Source organism: Sus scrofa, chromosome 5 (genome assembly GCF_000003025.6).
Source record: "Sus scrofa isolate TJ Tabasco breed Duroc chromosome 5, Sscrofa11.1, whole genome shotgun sequence".
Classification (NCBI taxonomy): domain Eukaryota; kingdom Metazoa; phylum Chordata; class Mammalia; order Artiodactyla; family Suidae; genus Sus; species Sus scrofa.
In genome coordinates, this window is record NC_010447.5 from 68,958,910 (window position 1) to 68,980,244 (window position 21,335).

At 43.2% G+C, this 21,335-nt stretch overlaps 1 protein-coding gene across 7 annotated transcripts in view; it reads right to left on the reverse strand.

The window, feature by feature from the left end:
* Positions 1 to 17,371, reverse strand: part of DCP1B (decapping mRNA 1B) — a 54,195-nt gene extending 36,824 nt beyond the window's left edge. For 3 of the 7 annotated variants that reach the window (XM_013997915.2, XM_005664125.3, XM_003355609.4), the window contains exons 1-3: positions 16,887 to 17,366; positions 12,827 to 12,867; positions 8,599 to 8,726 (exon numbers count right to left, since the gene is read on the reverse strand). In XM_013997915.2, coding sequence (XP_013853369.1) covers positions 8,599 to 8,726; positions 12,827 to 12,867; positions 16,887 to 17,033 — 316 coding nt within the window. In that variant the 5' untranslated portion in view covers positions 17,034 to 17,366. Of the gene's footprint in view, positions 1 to 916; positions 8,727 to 12,826; positions 12,868 to 16,886 lie in introns of all 7 variants that reach the window. The other 4 variants (XM_013997912.2, XM_021092983.1, XM_013997916.2 and 1 more) reach the window with 4 other exon arrangements.

Here is a 21,335-nt window from a genome sequence, read left to right on the forward strand (position 1 = left end):
AAATATCTGGGGATGTTCCAGCTATCTTTCTGTTACTGATTTCTAGTTCAATTCCTTTGTGGTCAGAGAGCACACTGTATGATTCCCATTTCTTTAAAAACCTTAAGGCTGATGTTCTGACCCATGATGAAGTTCACCTTGGGTACTGCTCCATGAGCACTTCAGAAAAGGGTGTATTCTCTTGCTGTTGGGTGGAATGTTAGACAGATGTCAATTACATCAAGTGAGCTGACAGTGTTGTTTAAGTCTTCTAAAGCTTTGCTGTTTTCTAATTATTCTACCACTTACAGAAAGTGAAGGACTGAGGCCTCCAGGTACAGCTGCAGATTTGTAATTCCTTTCAGTTCTATCCCTTTTTGCTTAGCGTATTTTGAAGCTCTGTTGTGAGGTGCATGTATTAATGATTGTCATGTATTTTGGGTGAACTGATCCTTCTAGGATTATGGAATGTATCTCTTTATCCCTGTTGGTTTTCTTTGTCCTGAGGTCTACTTTGTTTAATATTAACATAGCCACTCTGGCTTTCTTTTAATTAGCATTTCCATGGTATGCCTCCTCTGCTTTTTGCTCTGTTGGTATCTCCTTTCTTGCCTTATTTTGGATATTTGAATTTTTTTTAGTATTCAATGTTGATTTATCTATTGGTTACATCTCTGTATTTTTTTTAAGTGACTGCTCTAGGAATCCTATATACATATCTAACTTTCCCCAGTCTACTACAGCTGTTATTTGACCACTTCAAGCAAAGGCTTTAAAAGTGTGGAGATCCCTTTTCCCTCCCCCTTCCTGTTACAGTTGTTCATGTATTACACCTACATACAATGAACCCCCTCTCGACAATCCTATAACTTTTGCTTTCAATAGTCATTTGTATTTTACAGAATCTGATGGTAGGAAAAAAGTCTTCTCCACTTACCCACGTAGTTCTCATTTCCATTGCTCCTCCTCCATTCTCTGGTCCCAATCTTCCCTTGACACCACTTCCCTTCAGGCTGAAGAACTTCTTTTAGCATTTATTTCAGAGCAGGTCTAAGTTCTTTAAATCTTCCTTCACCTGCGGATGTTTTTATTTTTACCTTCATTCCTGAGGAACATCGTCATTGGGGACAGAATTCTAGGCTGACAGCTCTTTTATTTCAGCACTGTCTCCCAGACTCCAAGGTTTCTTAAGAGAAATCTGTGGTCATTCAGAATGTCATTCTCCTATATGCAATGTATCGTTTCTGGCTGCTTTCAAGGTGTTTTTGTGGTTGTTGTTGTTTTGTCTAAGTCTGTTTTTCAGCAGTTTCATTATGTTTAATGGGCATGGTTTTCTTTGGGTTTATCCTGTTTGGGACTTAACTAAGTTTCTTGAATCCATATATTTGGGTCTCACCAAATTCGGAAAGTTTTCAGCCATTAATTCCAATACTTTCTCTACACCAGCCTTTTTCTTTTATGGGACTCCAGTGACAAATTCAGACCTTTAGATATTGCCCCACAGGCTCTTGAGGCGCTGCTTTTTAAAAATCTTTTTCCTGTCTATTCTTCAGGTTGGATGCTATGTATGGTTGTATCTTCATGATGATTCTTTGCTATCCCTGCTCTGCTATTACAGCCATTTACTGAGCACTGTATTACTCAATCCCTATGTTCCATTTGGATTTTTATACCATCTCTCTGCTGAGAGCCTCCATCGTCCCACTCACTTCTGTGGGCTGTTTTGCCTCCCCAAGCACAGTAACTGTCTTAAAGCCACTGTCTTACAGCTCCAACAGATGGCCATCTGCCGGCTGACTCTTCCCATTGAGAGGTGGTCAGGTTTTTCCGGGTTCTTTGTATGATGAATAATCCTTACTTGTTTCTTAGACATTCTGTTTACGTCGTGAGGCTGAGTCATCCTAAAGCCCTCCGGAAAATGCTGGTTTTGTTTGAGGCAATCAGTTTGTTCGAGTTCAGACAGGGAGTTCAGCCCTGCCTTTCATGGGCAGCAGTCCCCATGTCAGTTCCGTTTTCAAAGCCATGTCTGCCCTAAGCACATACCACTTAGGTGCTGGCCTGCAGCTTGGGTGGTGTCTGTATCACAGGCTAGTTCTCAAAGCCTTGGCTACACGTGTGTGATGGTGAGAGGACTCGTGTTAGCTCACGCACAGAATCGGCATCTGCTCACCCAGCTCTCTCTCCAGTGCACAGGGGTCCTTCTCCCCCAGCCTTCTGGCCTCAATCAGGGTTTCCCTCAGTCTTAGCGTTTCACACTGTCAGGCAGTGCGCGTAGCCTGGGCTGTCTGCAGGTGAAGCAAAGAAGTATAAATTAAAAAAAACCAAATATATAAACTGGGATTTTCTATACACTCTTGAGACCACAGGGGCTCTCGTTTCCAGATCCTCTGGCAGAACAGGCTGTTTCTCGGCGCCCTCCTGGGCCTGTGCCACCACCAGCAGCAGCAGTGCCCAGTGGGAGTAAGGTTTGCAGGGGGCTTCAGGGTGGGGCCAGAAAAGGACAACAGAGTGATTCTCTTCACTCTGCAGCTCACAGGAGTCCATTCTCCAGGCCTTGGTTCACAAAGATGTCTCTCTTGGTTTTTGTTGTTTTTGTCCAGTCCCGTAACTTGGCCCGCTCTTGAGTCAAAGTCAGGAGATAAAGAAGGAGAGAATAAATCAGGAAACACACCACCATACTGGTTGTTCTTCAAGTTCCAACCTCCCTCCCCAGTATGCCTGTTATTGTTTACTTTCAGAATCCTTGGGGTTTGGTTTGTATCCTGTCCAGAACTTTTAGTTGTAACCAGTGGGAGAGAGATGTGAACTTACTCTATTTGGGCCGGTGCAGGAAGCTTAATCTCTTGTTCTTAGGAGTTATGAACTACCCCGTGTAAAACGTAATACAAGCCTGGGCTAGAATGGATGTGGGCCTGGAAGGGAGAAGAGTTGTGGAACCGACGCAGAGCTGAGGCTCAGTGATGGGCTGTGAAGACCTCAAGAGCCGCTGCAACACGCTAAAACGAATTTCACAGGAAGGCCCAGCCTCACAAACGATCTGTTAGTGTAAATGTGCACTAGAAGTCCTCTGCCTTGCTGCTAAGGTTTTACTTATGGGGTCTACCCAAGTTGTACTTTTTTTTTGGTCTTTTTAGGGCTGCACCCACAGCATATGGAGGTCCCAGGCCAGGGGTAGAACTGGAGTTGTAGCTGCTGGCCCACAGCCACAGCAACGCCAGATCTGAGCCACATTTGCAACCTACACCACAGCTCAGGGCAACGCAGGATCCTTAACCCACTGAGCAAGGCCAGGGATCGAACCTGCGTCCTCATGGATACCAGTCAGATTCGTTTCCGCTGAGCCACAATGGGAACTCCAAGTTTTACTTTTGAATTAATTTTCCCACAAAAATAATGCTATACTTACTTGTGCCATATTTTATATTACATCACTATGTTAATGCCTTATTCTTAGCTGACTTAGAAATCTAACCACCAACTAAAATATTGCTTTTATGAATATAGTCTGATATCCAATTACATTTTTTAATTTAAATTTTTATCAAATAAAACATAATTTTAAATATCAAATACAAACAGGAGAACTCTTCTTTAGCCATCACATTCCTAATTACTACTCCCCCAAAGCAACCTTTTTCCATAACAAGTTATTTCTGCTCTCCATTTTATTTCTCATCCAACTTTTCTTCTGGTATGTAAATCTCTTTTTCTATATATCATGTACACACTACTTCTTGATTTAAAAAAAAATCCATTGAGAAGAATTTTGTTCTTTGACAATATACGCATACTCTCACATACAAACATACACACCTTCTCCATCCTTCCAGTGTGGGTATAACCATTTCATATTCAGTGTTTGTCATTTAATTATGATCAGCAGAGCCATAGAGTCTACTGATTATATGCCCTTTCTTGTATAATATTTTGTTTTCCCAGGAATAAAGAGTTGCTTACTTTTGTTGGTCTTTTCCCCTCTCAATTCTTAATGTTCCTATACCATCACCAAACTCACTTAAAAAGGAACTGTAAATGTCCCAATAAATTCAAACTATTAGTTGTAAATTTCTTCTTGGACACGCTTCCTGGATCTTTCTAGGTTTAATTTAGACTAACTCACCCTTAGTTTCACCAGGGTCGTTATGGAACTCCTCTTTACCACTGTTCTCATAATTCCTTTACCTCCACCCTGTGTTTGGATCCCCCCTTTCGTGGATGGCTTATGTATCTGTCACAATAGCTCAAATTATGCTGCAGTAACAATGACCCACAAATCTCAATGGCTTACAATGACAAAGGTTTATTCCTCATATACATGACATGTCCATCATGGGTCACCTCTGTGCTATATCTTCATTCCAGGACCCAGGCTGACAGAGCATCCTCTGCCTAAACACTGCTAGTGACCATGGCAGGAGGAAAGAGTCATGGCCAATCATGAGCTTGTTCTTAAAGTGTCTGCTCAGAAATGACACAAAACACTTCTACCTCCATTTCACTGACCAAAGCAAATCACGCAGTCAAGTCTGACATCCACAGAGCAGAGACACAATCTTCTGCAGGGCGGCAAAGTTAACGACTGTGAACAATGACGCTATGGTAGCAGGTCTTCCTGTTCTTGTACATTCCATCTTTTTCATGAAATTCACCCTCCACCCTCTTCGATTTATATCTTTTCTTATTCCTTTACTGTCATTTCAGTAGCTTCAGAAGCGTGTTCAATCTGCCATGCTGAGCCAAAAGTCTACCAACCAATTACTTCAAAAGGACACTTCTAGGACATGGTCTATTTGAAGGATGAGGACTGTCTGTGATGATTGTTTTCATTCAGTGTATCATTTTCCATTTTTCCCAGATCCTACAAATGTCAGCAAAGGATTTAAACTGTATTTCTCTATGAATACAAAACTGCCCAATATGGTAAATTCACTTTAAAATTGAGGAGGAATTTTCTATAACACCTTTGATCTTAAGTATCTTGACTCTTGTTTTTTCTGATTTTTTCTAAGCTCCAAGCTTATGTCTGTGATGAAATCAAGCTGCTCAAAACAATTTCATTTAATTCTGTAACCACAGATGATAATATATTTGACATGCTGGCCTAGCTCTGAAATCTACCTGTCATTGCTATCTGTAACTTATCTTAAATATGATGTATTTGGCAAAATACAGTTCTAAAATATATTTCCATATACCAAAATCTAACTTAGTTTTAAAGTGGCACACACAGTAAAGTTACCAGAGGATAAGAATACACAAGAAACAGTCAAATTCCACTTTTTGTTACATTAGTTTTTATTTGATATTCTCCTTTCTAATAACTGCGATACAGGAGATTCTCAACTTAAAAAGAAAGAAACTTACTTTTTAACTCTGGAGTGTACACTACAAGACCAAGTATTTCTTAAAAGGTAAACCTCACTCAGACCCATCACTCATGCGTTGGCGCTTCCACTGCTTGGGCCTGGAAGTTCTCAGTCTAGGGGTTAAATTGGAGCTGTAGCCATTGGCCTACGCCACAGCCATAGCAACGTGGGATCTGAGCCCCATCTGTGACTTACACCACAGCTCATGGCAACACTGGGTCCTGAATGCACTGAGCGAGGCCAAAGATCAAACCTGAGTCCTTATGGTAACTAGTTGAGTTCGTTACCACTGTACTAGCATGGGAACTCCTGGGCCTGAGCTTTTGAAGCTAGGCTTTCTCAGTTCTAGTGCTCTTTCTATCTCAAAATAGGCACAGAACTTGGTAAATTACGTAATCCCTTTAACCTCAGATTCGTCATTTATAAAACAGGAATAAGGGGACTTCCAAGAAAAAGTTATGAGAATTAAACACTATAAAGCCTTGACATAGTGCCTGGCAGACAGTAAATGCTCAGTAAATGTTTGTTGAATAAATAAACTTCCTGTCCTAATTTAACAGCTACCTTATTTACTTTTAAAGCTTATACAGGTCAAATTCTATGACAACAAAGTTTAAACATCATAAATCCTTTAATAAACCATACTGTAATAAACCATACATTTTGTGTTTGACAAAAATTCAAATATACTTATTTGTTAAACATCTTTTTTTTTTAATTAAATGAAGAAAGTTTAAGATTTTCACTTCTTTATTAGGCTCTTCTAAATAGACCCAATTCTAGAAAGGGATGGTTATCTCCTTAGTTTCAAATCCTTTTAACCCAGTAAATCTGAAAAACTCACCACAAACCTGCATCAACTCTGCCTCTTGACATGTCTCTTTCTGGCCTGTGACATATACTGTACATACATGTGACATGTACATGACAAATGTCAGGACTACATAGAGATCCTTGCTCTACAGATCTCGAATCACTATAGAAAACCAGTCCTGAGTGAAGCTGGGTTCACTGTCCAAAGGATGATGAATGAATCTATATTCTACAGCATCAGAGAATATATAGACCAGATGCAATTATTGCATAAAGTATCACAATTATTTTAAAACATGTGAAAGCACCTGGAGTAAAACTTTCGGAGAACTTCTGATGTCAGAAGCTGAAAGAGTTTTGTAAATAAACTAAACTAAAACCAAATGACTATGGCTGCCAATATCTGTCAAGCCACGTCAGACATTAAGGAGAAAAGAAAGCAAAATAAACTGTTCATTTCTTTCTTATGGAAACACATTAGAAACATTTTACTATGCACCCCAAAGGCTGCCTTCCGTTTGCATTCATGTTCAACAGCAGAGAGGGTGTGGCCGGTGTAAGAAAAGCAATGGATGCGAAATCAGAACGTGTGGGTCTGGCAGGGTTGCCTCCACACCGAGACTCAGTTTTCTCATCTGCAGAACAGCAGTGAGAATGCCCACCCTTCAAACTTGTGAGGATGAAATGTGGTAAAACACACCAAAGGCCTGGAACGGTGTCGTCCAATGGAAACATACGGCGAACCACAACTGTGAACCCCAAGTGTTGTTTTAAGTCAAAAATCAAAAAGAAGCAGGGAAATTAATTTTGATAATATACTTTATTTACCTCAATATATTCAAAATATTACCATGCCAACAGGTAAATCAATATAAGACTATTGGGATTTTTGACATTCTTTTTTTTGGTATTAAATCTGTGAAAAATCAGTGTGTATTTAACACTCATGGCACAGCTCAAATCAGACCAGCCAGAGGCCAGGTGCTCCACAGCCCTGTCAGTCCGCGGGACCATATCGGGCAGCACAGGCTGAAATTGAGGTAAGGCTGAACACAGGGCTACTAGATCCAGCAAGATAAACCCTGTGAGACCTAGTAAAGTTATTTTTTTAATCAACCACATCAAAGAGAGTTCGTATTCTCATACTTTTGATATAGTACATAATATATAATATTGTAATAAGAATTTGAAATATTATCTATACCAACTATCTTATCCAAAATAGGAACAACCAAAAATTATCATAAGCCACTGATATTTATTTTATATTTATTTTTGTGGTTATTTTATTAGGATTTAAATTATATATTAATCTGACATAAAGTCTAATAATCTCAAAAAAGATAATACAACTGACATAACGATAAGCATACTAAAAATTCTAATGACTACTAGCTACAATTGACTAAACTATATCTTCCAACAAAGAAACAGGAAAACTAATAAGTATTTCTCTATATTACTAAATTTTTCACTTCATAGGCCGTACCATTAGAAAGTCATGTTATAGTTTTAACAGCTTTCTCATACTTTTTTCTCATAAAAATTTAACTGTATTCTCCAAATAGGATGACCACCTATTAGGACAACTTAGTCATATGTGAAGATCCTTTTAAGTACATGTAGCGTTAAAATGGTGCTATATTTACTTCAAAATAATTGTGGGGTTGAAACATTAAATATTACTTGTATTACATTCATTTAATTACGATGACACTAAATTGTGCAGAGTAGGCAAATTTCTGAGCTCAAGGAGTAGGATGGGAAATATGTGGAAACCATTTCTTACCTGCAAGGTCTTTTGGGAGGCATCATGGAGCCCAGCACCTGTGCACACACACGTCTACGCAGTCTCCGTGTGGAGGGGCTCCTGCAGTGCCTCTCATTTCCCTCCGTTTTTTTGTAGGCTGCCCAGCGGGCCAGCATAAGTGCCAGATAAGATGAAAGAGGGAAACGGAGACAGACTGCTGGGCTGCTATGTCATTTCAAACCTGATAAGGGCCATTCAGTTACCTAATAAACCTCAACTCTACGAAGTGCTATGAAGTTCTTAATGAACAAAACCCTCTGGACTTTGATTTTTCACTTACTATGTATAAAAGATGGTCCTTCTGGAAGACAGGTCCCTCCCTCCATCATGTCATCAGAGGCCCAGCCAGAAGTCACTTCAGCCTAGTCACCAACATAGGTCCTGCAGCAGTACTGCAATACCCCCTGCAGCCTCCTGGCTGAGGACTGCTCCCCGGCCTCGCCCAGGTCACACCACAGACTCCTGGCTGCTGGAGGACGAGGTCCAAACACACATCAACACACCACACCATCTCCACTTAGAGTCCCCCACTGAGGCATGCGTTTCCCAGTTCCCAGGGCTGACCCCCCAGCATTCCTGACACTAACAGCAAGGAGAGTCACACAGTCTCAAACACTCGATCAGACTCACATCTGGCGTTCCTGTAGAGGAGGAAGGGGTCCTGGAGCAGGAAGTCCAGGTCTTTCGTGATGGGCTCCGTCCTGTTCTCCATGCTCAGTCTGTTCATGATGGTGAAGCCGTGCTTGGGAGAGGCAGACCTAGGGGTGGCCGGAGGTGGGGACAGAGACAAGCCATTGAGAGCAGAGCGCTGAGGACGTGGCACTTGGATGCACAGCCCCTGTGTTCTCTGCGGGCCACACCTCATGTGGGATGCGTGCTGATGCCGTGCTAGATGGTGCTAATATGTCACTTGTGTGTGTGTGCATGTACACACAAATACGGCTTGCCTGCCTATCTAGGCTGTAAGTTCCTTTAAGGCGGAGACATAACTACTTTTTAAAAAATTACCAACAGGTACTGCTAAAGCTCTGGATGGTTAATACAGAGTGTACATCACAATCGTATGCAGAAATTTTTCCTAGAAAGTGACAGTGTTGGCCTGCAATGGAAAGCTGCATAATTTCTTAGAGAAATGACATGACTCTGGTCAATGAACCTGTGAGGAGATACAGTATAATTAACAATTTATGGAGCTCCCGTCGTGGCGCAGTGGTTAACGAATCCGACTAGGAACCATGAGGTTGCGGGTTCGGTCCCTGCCCTTGCTCAGTGGGTTAACGATCCGGCGTTGCGGTGAGCTGTGGTGTAGGTTGCAGACGCGGCTCGGATCCCGCGTTGCTGTGGCTCTGGCGTAGGCCGGTGGCTACAGCTCCGATTCAACCCCTAGCCTGGGAACCTTCATATGCCGCGGGAGCGGCCCAAGAAATAGAAAAAAAAAAAAAAAAAAAAATTATGCAATTTAAAGCAAATAGCAGATACGTGGTTTTCCTCAGTATAAAGCAAACAGCTTCACAGTTAAACTACTATAAAAGCTTTTATCCATAGAACTGTGGCATTTAGTAACTTTTAAGCTTTCACTTCATTCAGTAAACCTTCAGTGCCTACTCTCTGTCAGGCAGAAAGAATCCAAATTACACAGAAACTGACAAGTGCGTGTGTCTACCCTTGGGGACAGCCAGATACCAACTCACTGTGCAGCTTCTGCTGACGAAGGGACTACTACATGCTCGCACAGTGACCTGGAAACAGGCAGCCATGCCCCAAACTGGGGCACAGGGTAACAAGCCCACCGAAATGCTGTGCGCAACACCAAGAAAGGGGGTTTATATCTGAATCTCGTCTCTAGCCATTTGAAAGTGAAGTGAAATACAGCTGCATCACCACCTACAGTTTTGAGACTCCAATTTTAAAAATGCTGAGAGGCAAGGCTTGCCCAACATATTTTACTAAGTGGTAAAATGGTGTCTGGCATATAATCAATACCGGAAATAATCATGATAATCATTTCAACTTAAATTCTGGGCAAGAATGGAGAGTGATCTCTGATAGGGGGTCCTCTGGAAATCAGTGGGTGTCTACCGGTGTGTGTGGCTCTATTGCAGATAGACAGACACTGGAGGAAACGAAGAAAGGACATAATTTACAAAATAGCATTGAGTGTTTTTTATAAGGAATCAGAATATTCACTTTTCCAGTACTTCATTATCACAACAGGCTCTCACCTCTCTAATGGTACAGTTACTACACCACCTCAACATTTATAAAAGAGGCTCAGCAGATAAGTGTGCCAGCTGGTCTAAGCAACATCTCTAAGCCACAATTTGTGGCTGCAGTTCCATCGCCTGTACCCAAACTCCCTTGTGATTTCCATGAGCTTTCTGTCATTTCCCACTCAGAAAAGACCTCATGTTCTAGAACCTGGTATAGGATGGGGGTGCGGGGAGTGAAGAGGGGAAGGGCTTCTGTTCTTAAGGAGTTGGATCCAGAGAAGAGATGAAGGAATAGGAAGCATTTCCTTCTGAATTTAAAGGTTTGCCTAACTGACAATTCCACTAGGAACTCAAGAGTATATTACGAAGTACCTGAAATACAAAGCCACATTTTGCTTTAGTACAAAAGAGAAAATACCTGTATAATCGGTTACTCTTCTCATTCAAACAAACGGCCTATAAAAACCCCAAGTGCAACTCAGCACACCTTTCCTTCAGTTCCGGGCATAAGGGTACTGTGAGAAGTGAATGAGAACTCATACAGGATGCCTGGGATGCCTGGGTGCCTCCCACTTCAGGACTCCAGGGGCAGTCCACATTCCCCTGAAGGCTGGAGGGGGGCATGCCCTGGTGCGTTTGGAACGTTCTGGCACAGGATGTAAACCAATCAGCCAGCAGCTCCCTGGCACACCCATCATGCTGTGAAGAAGCCTGCTCCTGGGTACCTGCTGGGCCCTCCCTCACCCACTCCTCTCCTCCCACCCCCACAGAGATGGCCCGCCCCTGCCCCTCTTGGTGCTGCTCTGGTCCTGCCTGTACCTGTGGTCCGACGTCATTGCTGGCCTTCTAAAGCCCCCCGTTAGCCCCCATCAGTTTCCTCTCCTTCAGAGAACACTTCTCTCCCAGTCCTAACAACCTACTTAACACAAGTGACTCCAAACCCTGCATCCCTGCCATTCCGAGTGTGTGGGTGCCACCATGGGAATGCCCTGCCATCACTCCAAAATTACCATTTCAAACTAAAATTAAAACTATCTTCAAACCAGAGTCGCAACCTTCTGTCTTTCCGCTGTGCTCATGATTCTGTCGTGCTGTCTCAGTTTTCCACTTCAGAATCTCACCCGCCTTCTATATTTGCGGCCTTCCAACAACCCTCTCCACTTCAGCTCTTTCTTCTGTTCTGCAGGTCCTGGTCACACCTGCCCACTGCACTCACCTTACCGGTGTCCTCAGATGCGAATGCACTGACTTTCCCCACACATTTCTCAGAACTCTATTACTCCCTGCTTGTAAACCTTCAATGGCTCCCTACTGCTAGGACAGATTTCAAAATCTTCAGTCTGATATTTCAATCCAGCAAAACATCTTTACCCCTACTATCAGGTCCTAACTCCCATCAGCCAATACAAACTGCCGGCACGAGGCCCCCCTTACTGGGCTCTGCCACAGTAGGGTCTCCCCATTCTCCTGGGGGGTTTCTCCTCCCCCTTCTGCAGGTTCAGCTCCACCTCATGCCAGAGGCCGACCTGCCACCTCTACCACAGCCACAGCCCATTCACTGCTCATCACTCATCAACTGGCACTCGGAACCGTCTGTCCACATCATGCTTCATCCTCAAAGGGGAATGTGTTTGCGAAAATAAGAGGGTATGTGTGCACACACACACATGTTTTCTGACTGCCCAATGAGACCATTAGCTCTGGAAGGGTCTGTATGAGGCCTCTGTATCTTAGCTTTGTTACCGATAATGGTGATGGGCTTTAGCTATGATACTTTATGTGAATGTTTGTGAATTCAAACTTTGGCTATTAAGACAACATACATACCATATATCTCTGTGTACACGTATTTACAATATCTTATAAAAATTACCAAAAAACATGACCCTCTTAAATCTATCCTGAAACATACACTACTAGGTCTACAATGGAGGACTCAAAGACATCTCTAATTTTGGGTCATGCTTTTTTAAAGAGTCAAGGGTGGGGTGACCAATAATACCCTCTTCCAAATATTGATTAAATAACCTAACATTCTTAACAGCATACTCCTAGCTTCTTGTCGATCCATTACTTTCAGGCACTTTGGACCATTCATTTGAAGTAAAGAATAAATATTTGGAGTTCCTGTCATGGCTCAGCAATTAGCGAACCCGACTGGCATCCACGAGGATGTGGGTTTGATCCCTGGCCTTGCTTGGTGGGTTAAGGATCCGGTGTTGATGTGAGCTGTGGTGTAGGTCACAGATGGGGTTCGGATCGCATGCTGCTGTGGCTCTGGCATAGCCCAGTGGCTACAGTTCTGAATGGACCCCAGCCTGGGACCCTCCATATGCCACGGCCTTAAAAAGACAAAAAGACCAAAAAAAAAAAAAAAAAAGAATATTTAATACTGTTTAAAAAAAACAAACAAACACAGATTTAAGTTTATCTATGTGGAAGTTTAAATTATATTCTGAAATGAGTACTCGGCACACTACACAGATGGCATTACTCAGTACTCCCTTCCTTATGTCAGCTAATAACTTGAAACTAAGATCCAGTTTTTTCACTTCTCTGAAATGAAACTACACTTAAGAAGGGTGACACAGAGCTAAGGCATTACTTCAAAGACTGTCCGTTTCTTTACAAAAGTAAAACACTCTTACCTTGTGTAAACAAATAAGGTTCCTTCCACATCAGTCTTTTCCTAAAAAATAAAAACAAAACAAGCAGCAAAATGGGTATATTCTCTTCACGAACAGGAAACACAGAGGACAGAGAACATAAGCTTCTTAGAGAAAAGGAACTGGATCCAGTTTCAAGTGGGACCAAATATACGTAACAGGCGGGGCATTTCTTGGGAAAAGGAGAAACAGATTTTCTACCAACTGTGGCCCGGCTGACCAAGCAACAGGAAGCATGCTTTCATCATTTACAAAATAAGCCATCGGTATCTCTCTTTACCAACACACCTCTGGCTGAACAAAAATAAATAAGTATGCTCCACATATCTCAGAAGGTTGAGATATAGTTAAGTATGCTATCTTTCCCTCCAGCCCTGAACTGGGGCCACGGCAAGCTGCACAAAGCCCTCATGGCTGCACCCTGGTCTCCTTTTCTTTATTTTCTGGTTTCCTATTCTCTTATAGTATCCTGTCACCTAGGAGGGCAGGTGATCTGCAATAACTCCACTTTGACTCCTATGCAGAAGGCCGAAATAATGCTGTAGATTTCAGACAAAGCAATCACCTACTTGGTGCAGACTATTGAGAGTCAAGTCTGGTCTTTGAAATAAAGTTAGACAGAAGCAGGACCAAGCTAGGACTCAAGAGATCTAGAGGAACTGGGGAGCTGTAAAGTTAAAATAATCAACTATCATTTCAATTCACTGGGAAAGACTCTTTTCCATCTCTAGGCCCTGATAAAAATATTCAGCTTATTAACAAAATTTTTAACAATCCATTTGTCTGATTAACTAGTCATCAGACCATTGCAACTCAGAAAATGTATTTTTGCTATTCACATGGCTTAATTTCAGCATTGTATTTAACCTCTTGACATTTTGTTATTTATATACCCATTAGCAAAGTCATTCAAAGTGTAAGTGCTTTGTAATTTTGGTGAAAAACACTCTCTTTAAGAAACAAAGGTGTAATACTTAAATGATAATTCTGAAAGGCACACAAAAAATTGAAAGTATGACCCTTTCTATGCTCAAGTAATTTTGTCATCCTTAAACTAGACTATAAAGTGATCACTTGCTATGAGGACAAAACAGTATTTGATCCTGGACTGCTTCATCCCAGAGATCTGAATCAGGATGCTTATACAGATGAGCACACAGAAAGCCAATAGCTTCTGACTTGTTTCCTTTCTTCCTTAATGAAGTAGTAACAGAAGTTACCATTTCCTTAAGGGAAAAAAAAAAAAAGCCTTTCATGCTCAAATTTAATTTTAGAAAATCCAGAACCAGAATTATAAAAGGCATGCTTCTCCTGAAATTATTCTCTAATGCAAAATATGCAATTCTTTTTTTTTTTTTTTTTTGTCTTTGTTGTTGTTGTTGTTGCTATTTCTTGGGCCGCTCCCGCGGCATATGGAGGTTCCCAGGCTAGGGGTTGAATCGGAGCTGTAGCCACCGGCCTACGCCAGAGCCACAGCAACGCGGGATCCGAGCCGCGTCTGCAACCTACACCACAGCTCACGGCAACGCCGGATCGTTAACCCACTGAGCAAGGGCAGGGACCGAACCCGCAACCTCATGGTTCCTAGTCGGATTCGTTAACCACTGCGCCACGACGGGAACTCCTGCAATTCTTAATTAGTTTATCATCCTGTCTCAGTTTCTCCACTGAAAAGAGATAATCAGCTTACACCACCACTCAGATCTTTTGATGAAAAAGCATATTTTTCACCAAAGGTTCTATGACACCTAGATTAAAAAAAGGGCTTTGGAAATCTAAATTTCTGGTCTATTATGGCTGAAACGGCTCAAACTCATGCATTTTCTTCGTCCCTCCACAATTATTCAAGGGTAATCAGATTTTTTTTTTCCCTCTGGGCAAATCCCAGGTTTGAGGGTATGAGGAATAGTTAAAGCAAGATTTTATTAGATCCTCTTTAGGTTCTCCAAGTAAAGAAAGACTTTTATGTTTAAGTATTAGTTCACAGTTCTGGGGGATTTCAGCTTCAATTTTAGAAGTACGATTTAATGATTTAATGTTACGCTCTATTATAAAATCTAACAAGTGCTCCCAAATTAAGCAAAATTTAAAATAATAAAATAGAATGTAAAACAGTCCTAGTTTACAAATTATTGGAACTTGGCACACTATTTGACACTTTTGAAAAAAACTCAGTGCAATCTATATCTCATTATTCTTTTAAAATGATGAAAAAAGTAAATCTCCATTAACCCTCTAAATTTGTCTCTCTCAATCATGTTCGTAGCATCTGAGTCCTCTAAGAAGCTTTCAACAAACATCAAATGCTTGGGCCTCATATCCAGAGATTTTAATTCAGTGGGTTGCACTTTTTAAAACTCCAAATGATTTTGACACACAGACCTTAGAAAATCACTAGCTAGAAATAACAACGGGACACTAGTTACTCTAAGGCAGTTTCTTTTGATGTTTGGGGCCAAATAAATCTTTGTTGTGGGGCCTGTCCCATGCACTACAGGATATTTAGCAGCACCCCTGGCCTCTACCCTCTGGATGCCAGTAACAAGCTCCCTCTCAGAGTGATAACCAAAATTTTTCTCCAGACCCTGCCCATGTTGGCCAGAGGCAAAATCAACTCCAGTTAAGAACTACTTCTTCAAGGGCTGAGAGGTAAAAATAGCACCAGGATAAAATCGACACAGGTATTTTTAAGGAGTGGGCTTTCCAGGCAATGGGAAGTAAGTCTAGTTCCAAAATTCTTCCTCCAGTCCTAACATACTCCTTCTCCATCCTCCTTTAAAGCAGCTCATTTTCTGTCCACCCTTCATTCCTTTTTCCTCCTGCACAATGACTGAAGTCATCCTTTATCTATTTTCAGTGTACCAAGAAGTCCCCTCCTGGAAGGCCCACCTGTGTATATTTTCTCCTCTAAGCTTAAAAATTTTCTGTATAAGTTTGTCAGGCTCATGTTCAGGAGCCCCCATCCAGAAGCCCTGGGTGGGGGCACCTGGAGACCTGTGACAATTTGTTTACCCCAGCAACTGCTCTGCAGCTAAACTAGGTTTCTCTCTTTTTTTCTGGCTACCACAGCCTTGGAGATCAGCACTTTGAAAGAATGACCTTTCACGGAATGACTTATGCACGGTCCGAAGGCAACAAGTCCAGGAAGCAGGAAAACATAACTCCTGTAAATAATGTCTTGTGACACTTGTGCCTTCCGATGAGCTATAGTGGAAGGGCCTGGTGGGCTTCCGTAAGACTCCGTCACTGTGTTAACAGGTACCTGTCTCAGAGATCGCATCCAAAGCCTGGAGGAAACTGTGCCTGTTCATCTCTAGAACTCCCCAGACTCTCGCCCTGGCATCAGGTCAGTTCAGAGAACTATACGCCCCTGTTCCTCGTCTCTGCTCCGGGATTTCCTCGCCAGAATTGGGACACTATGCCTTTGGTATTTTCCTACAGGGCAGCGTAACAGCCACATGTAGACCACCTTTGCATTTTTACAGGGGCCACTGACGAAACTGTCCACTGAATCGTTCAATGTCCTTTATACAGAAATAAGGGTAACACATTCCCCGGAAAACCAGGAGAAGCAACCTGCCTCCTGCGCTTGGTCTTCCTCCCATAGAACCACGCGGGCGGAGGTGTCCCCACTTCCCTCCAGCTAGCGGACCCCATTCCCGACGCGTTTCGGTGAATTTCCTCAGTTACTAACTTAGTGCAAAACCGTTCTCTTCTAGCCAACTTTAGGACCTGTTTCTTAACATCTACTTTGGGAAATGGGTTAGGAGTGGATTTTAAAGACTGAGGCCGAGGAGACGAGCAGGCTGCAGGGACGAGACAGGGTGATGATGTGCTATCCATTCCCCGGGAGTTTTCCTCACAGACGGAACGGGTCAGAGGAGTGTGTCTGACCCGCTCGGTGCGATCAGTCCCGTCAAAACCGTGGGACGCGCTTCGGCAACCAACGGCGGGTGTCGCCAGGGCGGGGGAGACCCTGGGAGGGACAATCCCCGCCTGCCCGGCCCCTCCCCCAGCCCCGCCCGACCCCGCATGCACGCACCCACTCATTGGCCCGGTGGCCGAAGGTGTACAGGGCCACCTGGCTGGCCACGTCCACGATGTGGCTGATGTAGGGGTCGTGGCGCCGCAGAGCCGCCAGGCTGATGTCGCGCCCCTTCCCCGCCCGGCCACCAGCCGCCGCCGCCATCTTCCCGTCCGCCCGCGGGCCGCGGCAGCCCCGTCAGTGGAGCGCAGAGCGCGCAGGCATCACTGGTCGATGGCCACGCTGCGCTCTCCCGCGATCGTTGCTAAGGCAACCGCAAGCCGGCTCCTGAGCGGTCCAGCCAGCATCCCGCAGACCCCAGGGTGGCTGGATGCCTGACGCATCTTCTCCCGCGCGCTCGGCGGTCAGACTTACAATAAACACGCCTTGAATGTCTATAACTGAGCAGGGAGGGAACTGCAGTTTCTTAGGCGCGGATATCCGGCGGTTCTCAAAGTGCGGTCCTTGACACCCTGGGGACTCGAAGACCTTTTTAGTGGGCCTGCCAGGTCAGAACCGTTCTCGTTACAATCCTAAAACTCATCGGACTCATGCTTTTTGCTGACTTTTGCATGAATGCTGCAAAAACAATGGTGGGAGAAAGTGCAGGGGTCTTACTGTGAATGCAGGCAGGCACCACACTATATATACAACTGTCACTTGATAGTGTACGTGATAAGGCAGAAAAATTATTAGTTTTATTACGTTTCAACCCTTCGGTGCGCTTTAAAAATTCTGTATGGAAAAATAGGCAAAATGCATAAAGTACGTGTGCTGGAGACTGAGCTGCCATGTTTGCCTCCAGGAAAACTTGGGTGCTTGAGTTGCAAGCTGAACTAGTGTTTTTATTTTTATTTTCATGGAACACTATTTTTCCTTGAAAGAAAGAAGGACAGACTACAGTTATTCAGACAGGCATTTGACAGACATTTTTTGGAAAATAAATAACGTGCACCTGTCACTTTCAGGAAAACAAGGAGTAATTACTGTTGCCAATGATAATTTTTGAGCTTTCAATTGAGAATTAGAAGTTTACAAAATGTGTATCTACTGCCATGAGCTTGACAGCTTCTCAATACTTAAAGTCTTTTCTGATGAGACGGCTGGGTATTCGGAAAGTCTATAATGAGGGATTTGCTCTTTAAAACTTCGGAGAAAGGTGAATGTTTATCACTCTGGTATGTCTGTTATGTACATAACTGGATTACACTTTTGTGAAAACATTTCACTAAAGCTTTAGCTTTTAGCTTTTCTTTTCTTTTCTTTTCTTTTTTTTTTTTTTTTTTTGCTTTTTAGGGCTGTACCCTCAGCGTATGTAAGTTCCCAGGCTATGGATCAAATCAGAGCTACAGCTGTTGGTCTTCGCCACAGCCACAGCTACTAGGAATCCAAGCCAGGTCTGTGACCTACACCACGGCTCACAGCAATTCCAGATCCCCCGCCCACTGAGTGAGGCCAGGGATCAAACCCGCATCCTCATGGATACTAGTCAGGTTTGTTTCCACAGCACCACAATGTCAATTCCCTAGCCTTTCTTTTATAAAGGAATTTATCTTTGAGTCTTGGGGTCTGTGGGCAAAGTCTACCTTTTGATAATTTCAGGGAGTGTAGATATACCTTAATTGTCTCTCTAGCACTTGGTCCAGTGCCTTGTGCTGAGTAGAGATTTGTAAATACTGATTCTTTTGAACTCAACCATGAGTTAGTTGAATATACTCCTTAAATGTCAGCTTTGAAAAAAAAGAAGTCTGTGATTTATAGAGTACTAAGATTGGAGTTCCCGTTGTGGCTCAGCAGTTAAGGAATCTGACTAGGAACCATGAGGTTGCGGGTTCAATCCCTGGCCTTGCTCAGTGGGTTAAGGATCCGGCGTTGCTGTGAGCAGTGGTGTAGGTTGCAAACTCGGCTCGGATCCCACATTGCTGTGGCTCTGGCATAGGCCAGTGGCTACAGCTCCAACTCAACCCCTAGCCTGGAACCTCCATATGCTGCGGGAGCGGCCCAAGAGATGGCAAAAAGACAAAAAAAAAAAAAAGGAGTACTAAGATTGAAGTTGGCATAAAATAGCATTCAATAACAAGTCCTGATCTTTCAGTGTTTACCTTCTAAGGAAGAGAGAAAAAAATGGAAAGGTTTGTTTAATTTTCTTACTACAAAGAAAACAAGAAAGGAAAGGGGAAAGACCTTGAGGATTAGAGATCACATTCAGAAAAAGAAGAGATATATAATCCTGCAACAGCTTCAGCACCCAGTGTTATTCATCTCCTGGCAATAGAGTTTGCTCTCTTTAAATTATTTTTTCCCCTAAATTCTTAAAGATCTAAACTTATAAGATGAAGACAGACTTCTGCCTAATTTCTACTTAAATAACCTGTGTTTGAAAAATCAGCTCATCATCACTTATCCAAATATACTAAGTTGCAGGCTCTATATTAGCAAAAGGCTATTTATATTTAAAATTGGCAAATTATTTTAAAATCCATGTAACTTCCACTTCCACTGCCTTCTGCAGTGAGGTCATCCTTACATTGTGTTTCCAGAAGCCTCATCATGATACCTGGGAGAAATTTGGGAGACTTAGGTGTTTTGTGATTATTTTATAATTGTCATTATGAGATAAAACATGTGCTATGACAAAGTGACATATCACAATTTAAAACAAGTTGTAGTGTGATTAAAAAAATGTTGTCTGGGTCTAGAATTTTTATACCTTTTCAATGACTAGGACAAAATTCCCCATTTAAGCAAGGTAATTGTAGGAATACAGGATGTTTAAATTGTCTGGGGATAGAAATATAACTGAACAATGTTTGGTTTTGTAGCCGTGCATGGATGTTTGCATGCAAACATAAACTGACTCTTTATGGTGTGATAGTCTAGAAACATAAATGCATAGTCTGCTTTACGAGTACTCTTTGCTTTACTGTGTAAAGAGGCTCTGCATTTTGCGTTTGTCTGGTAGTAGACTGTACTGGAGGGCTTATGATTCTAAAATGACTTGAGCACCCTCTGACACCCTGCTCCTTGTTATGAATTGCCCTTCATGCTGGGAATTTTATACCATAGGGGACAGAAGTGAGGAGTTAATGCCCTCTTTCTCTGAGTGGAGGAACGCAGTTTGAAGCTGTGTATTATCAGTTGTTTTCAATGCGGGGTTTGTTTCTTTTTTAAGCAGCAGAGCACAGCAGAAAGGGCACCCTTGCAGAGGGAAACTAGTCTCATTTGCTTTTACCTATGCGGCCTTCAGTGAGGGACCTCAGCTCTAACTCAGGGATCATAATATCACAACTTCGTGGGGTAAATGAGAGCAAATGGGAAGAAAATGTACCTGAAAAAGATTTGTGTAAAATGTTCTGCAAATGAAAGAGCTATTACTAGCTTCACCATCACCACCACCATCATCATTATTGCTAATAGGAGCCAGAAGGGATTCTACTTGTCTAATTACCTAGCGGGGCTCAAATCATCTCCACAAAGTTCTGCTTAAGCAACAAGGAACACATTAAATCCCAAGGCGGTTCATTCCCAACATTTGTATGTGCTAGGGGATGTGAGCTAAGACGCGTTTATCAGGAAACCACAAACAGGAAGAAATGATGTTGCAGCTGTAGCTCCGTGCTCCTTGAGATGGCAACGTGGTTAGGATTTGAAACATCATCAGAGGGGCTTCAGGCAGATGTGGGGAGGGAAGAGGCCTGATGAGCAGGCCTTTGAAGAGCAGAAGGTAGCAGGAGGTAGGGTCAGAACTTCTCCAGTCTGGGCCCAGCTGCTTGGACTAAGCCTCTGCTAGCCTGGCCTGGAGCAGGCCCTGGGCCACGGGAAGTCTTGGGAGCAGGGACTGTCCTTGCCTGTTCTCTTCTCACCTCTCCCTGACTTTCTGCCAGTTCTGTAAAATCTATTCTGTTACGCTCATTGTCAGGGGTTGAGTGAGGGCTTCCTGGGCCCAGAGGGCGTCTGCAATGACATCTTTTCTGTTGCTGCCCAATGCGCAGAGCGCGCTAGGACAGGAGGAAGGGCTTTTGTTTCCTAATGAAGCATAACAGGCTTAAAACACAAAGAGAGGGTGGTAACCGATGTGGCTGAGCCCAGCCCCTGTCACCCAGAGGCACCAGGATGTGGAAGGGGGCGGAGGGTGGCAGGAGACCCTTCCCCCTGTTTCTCGACTGTGCCTCAGAAGGCACAGGGCAAACTGTGCAGACACCACCTGCTGTGTCTCTGGAAACACAGGCAGCTCTGTGTCTGGTAATTGAGGAAGCTGCTGTCTAATGTGGCCGACTTCGCATCAAGGAGTCCTGTCCTGGGGCAGAGTGGCTGGTGGGGGTGTTAGTGGATAGTCTGCTGGAATGCGAGCAGCATCTCATGTGAAGTAGGCGTATGTGGTCCTGGCGGGGTCATCACCGGAGCGCTGGGTCATCTGGGGATGGCCTGATGATCTCTCATTCCAGCAGAGGCCACAGGTCTGGGTGG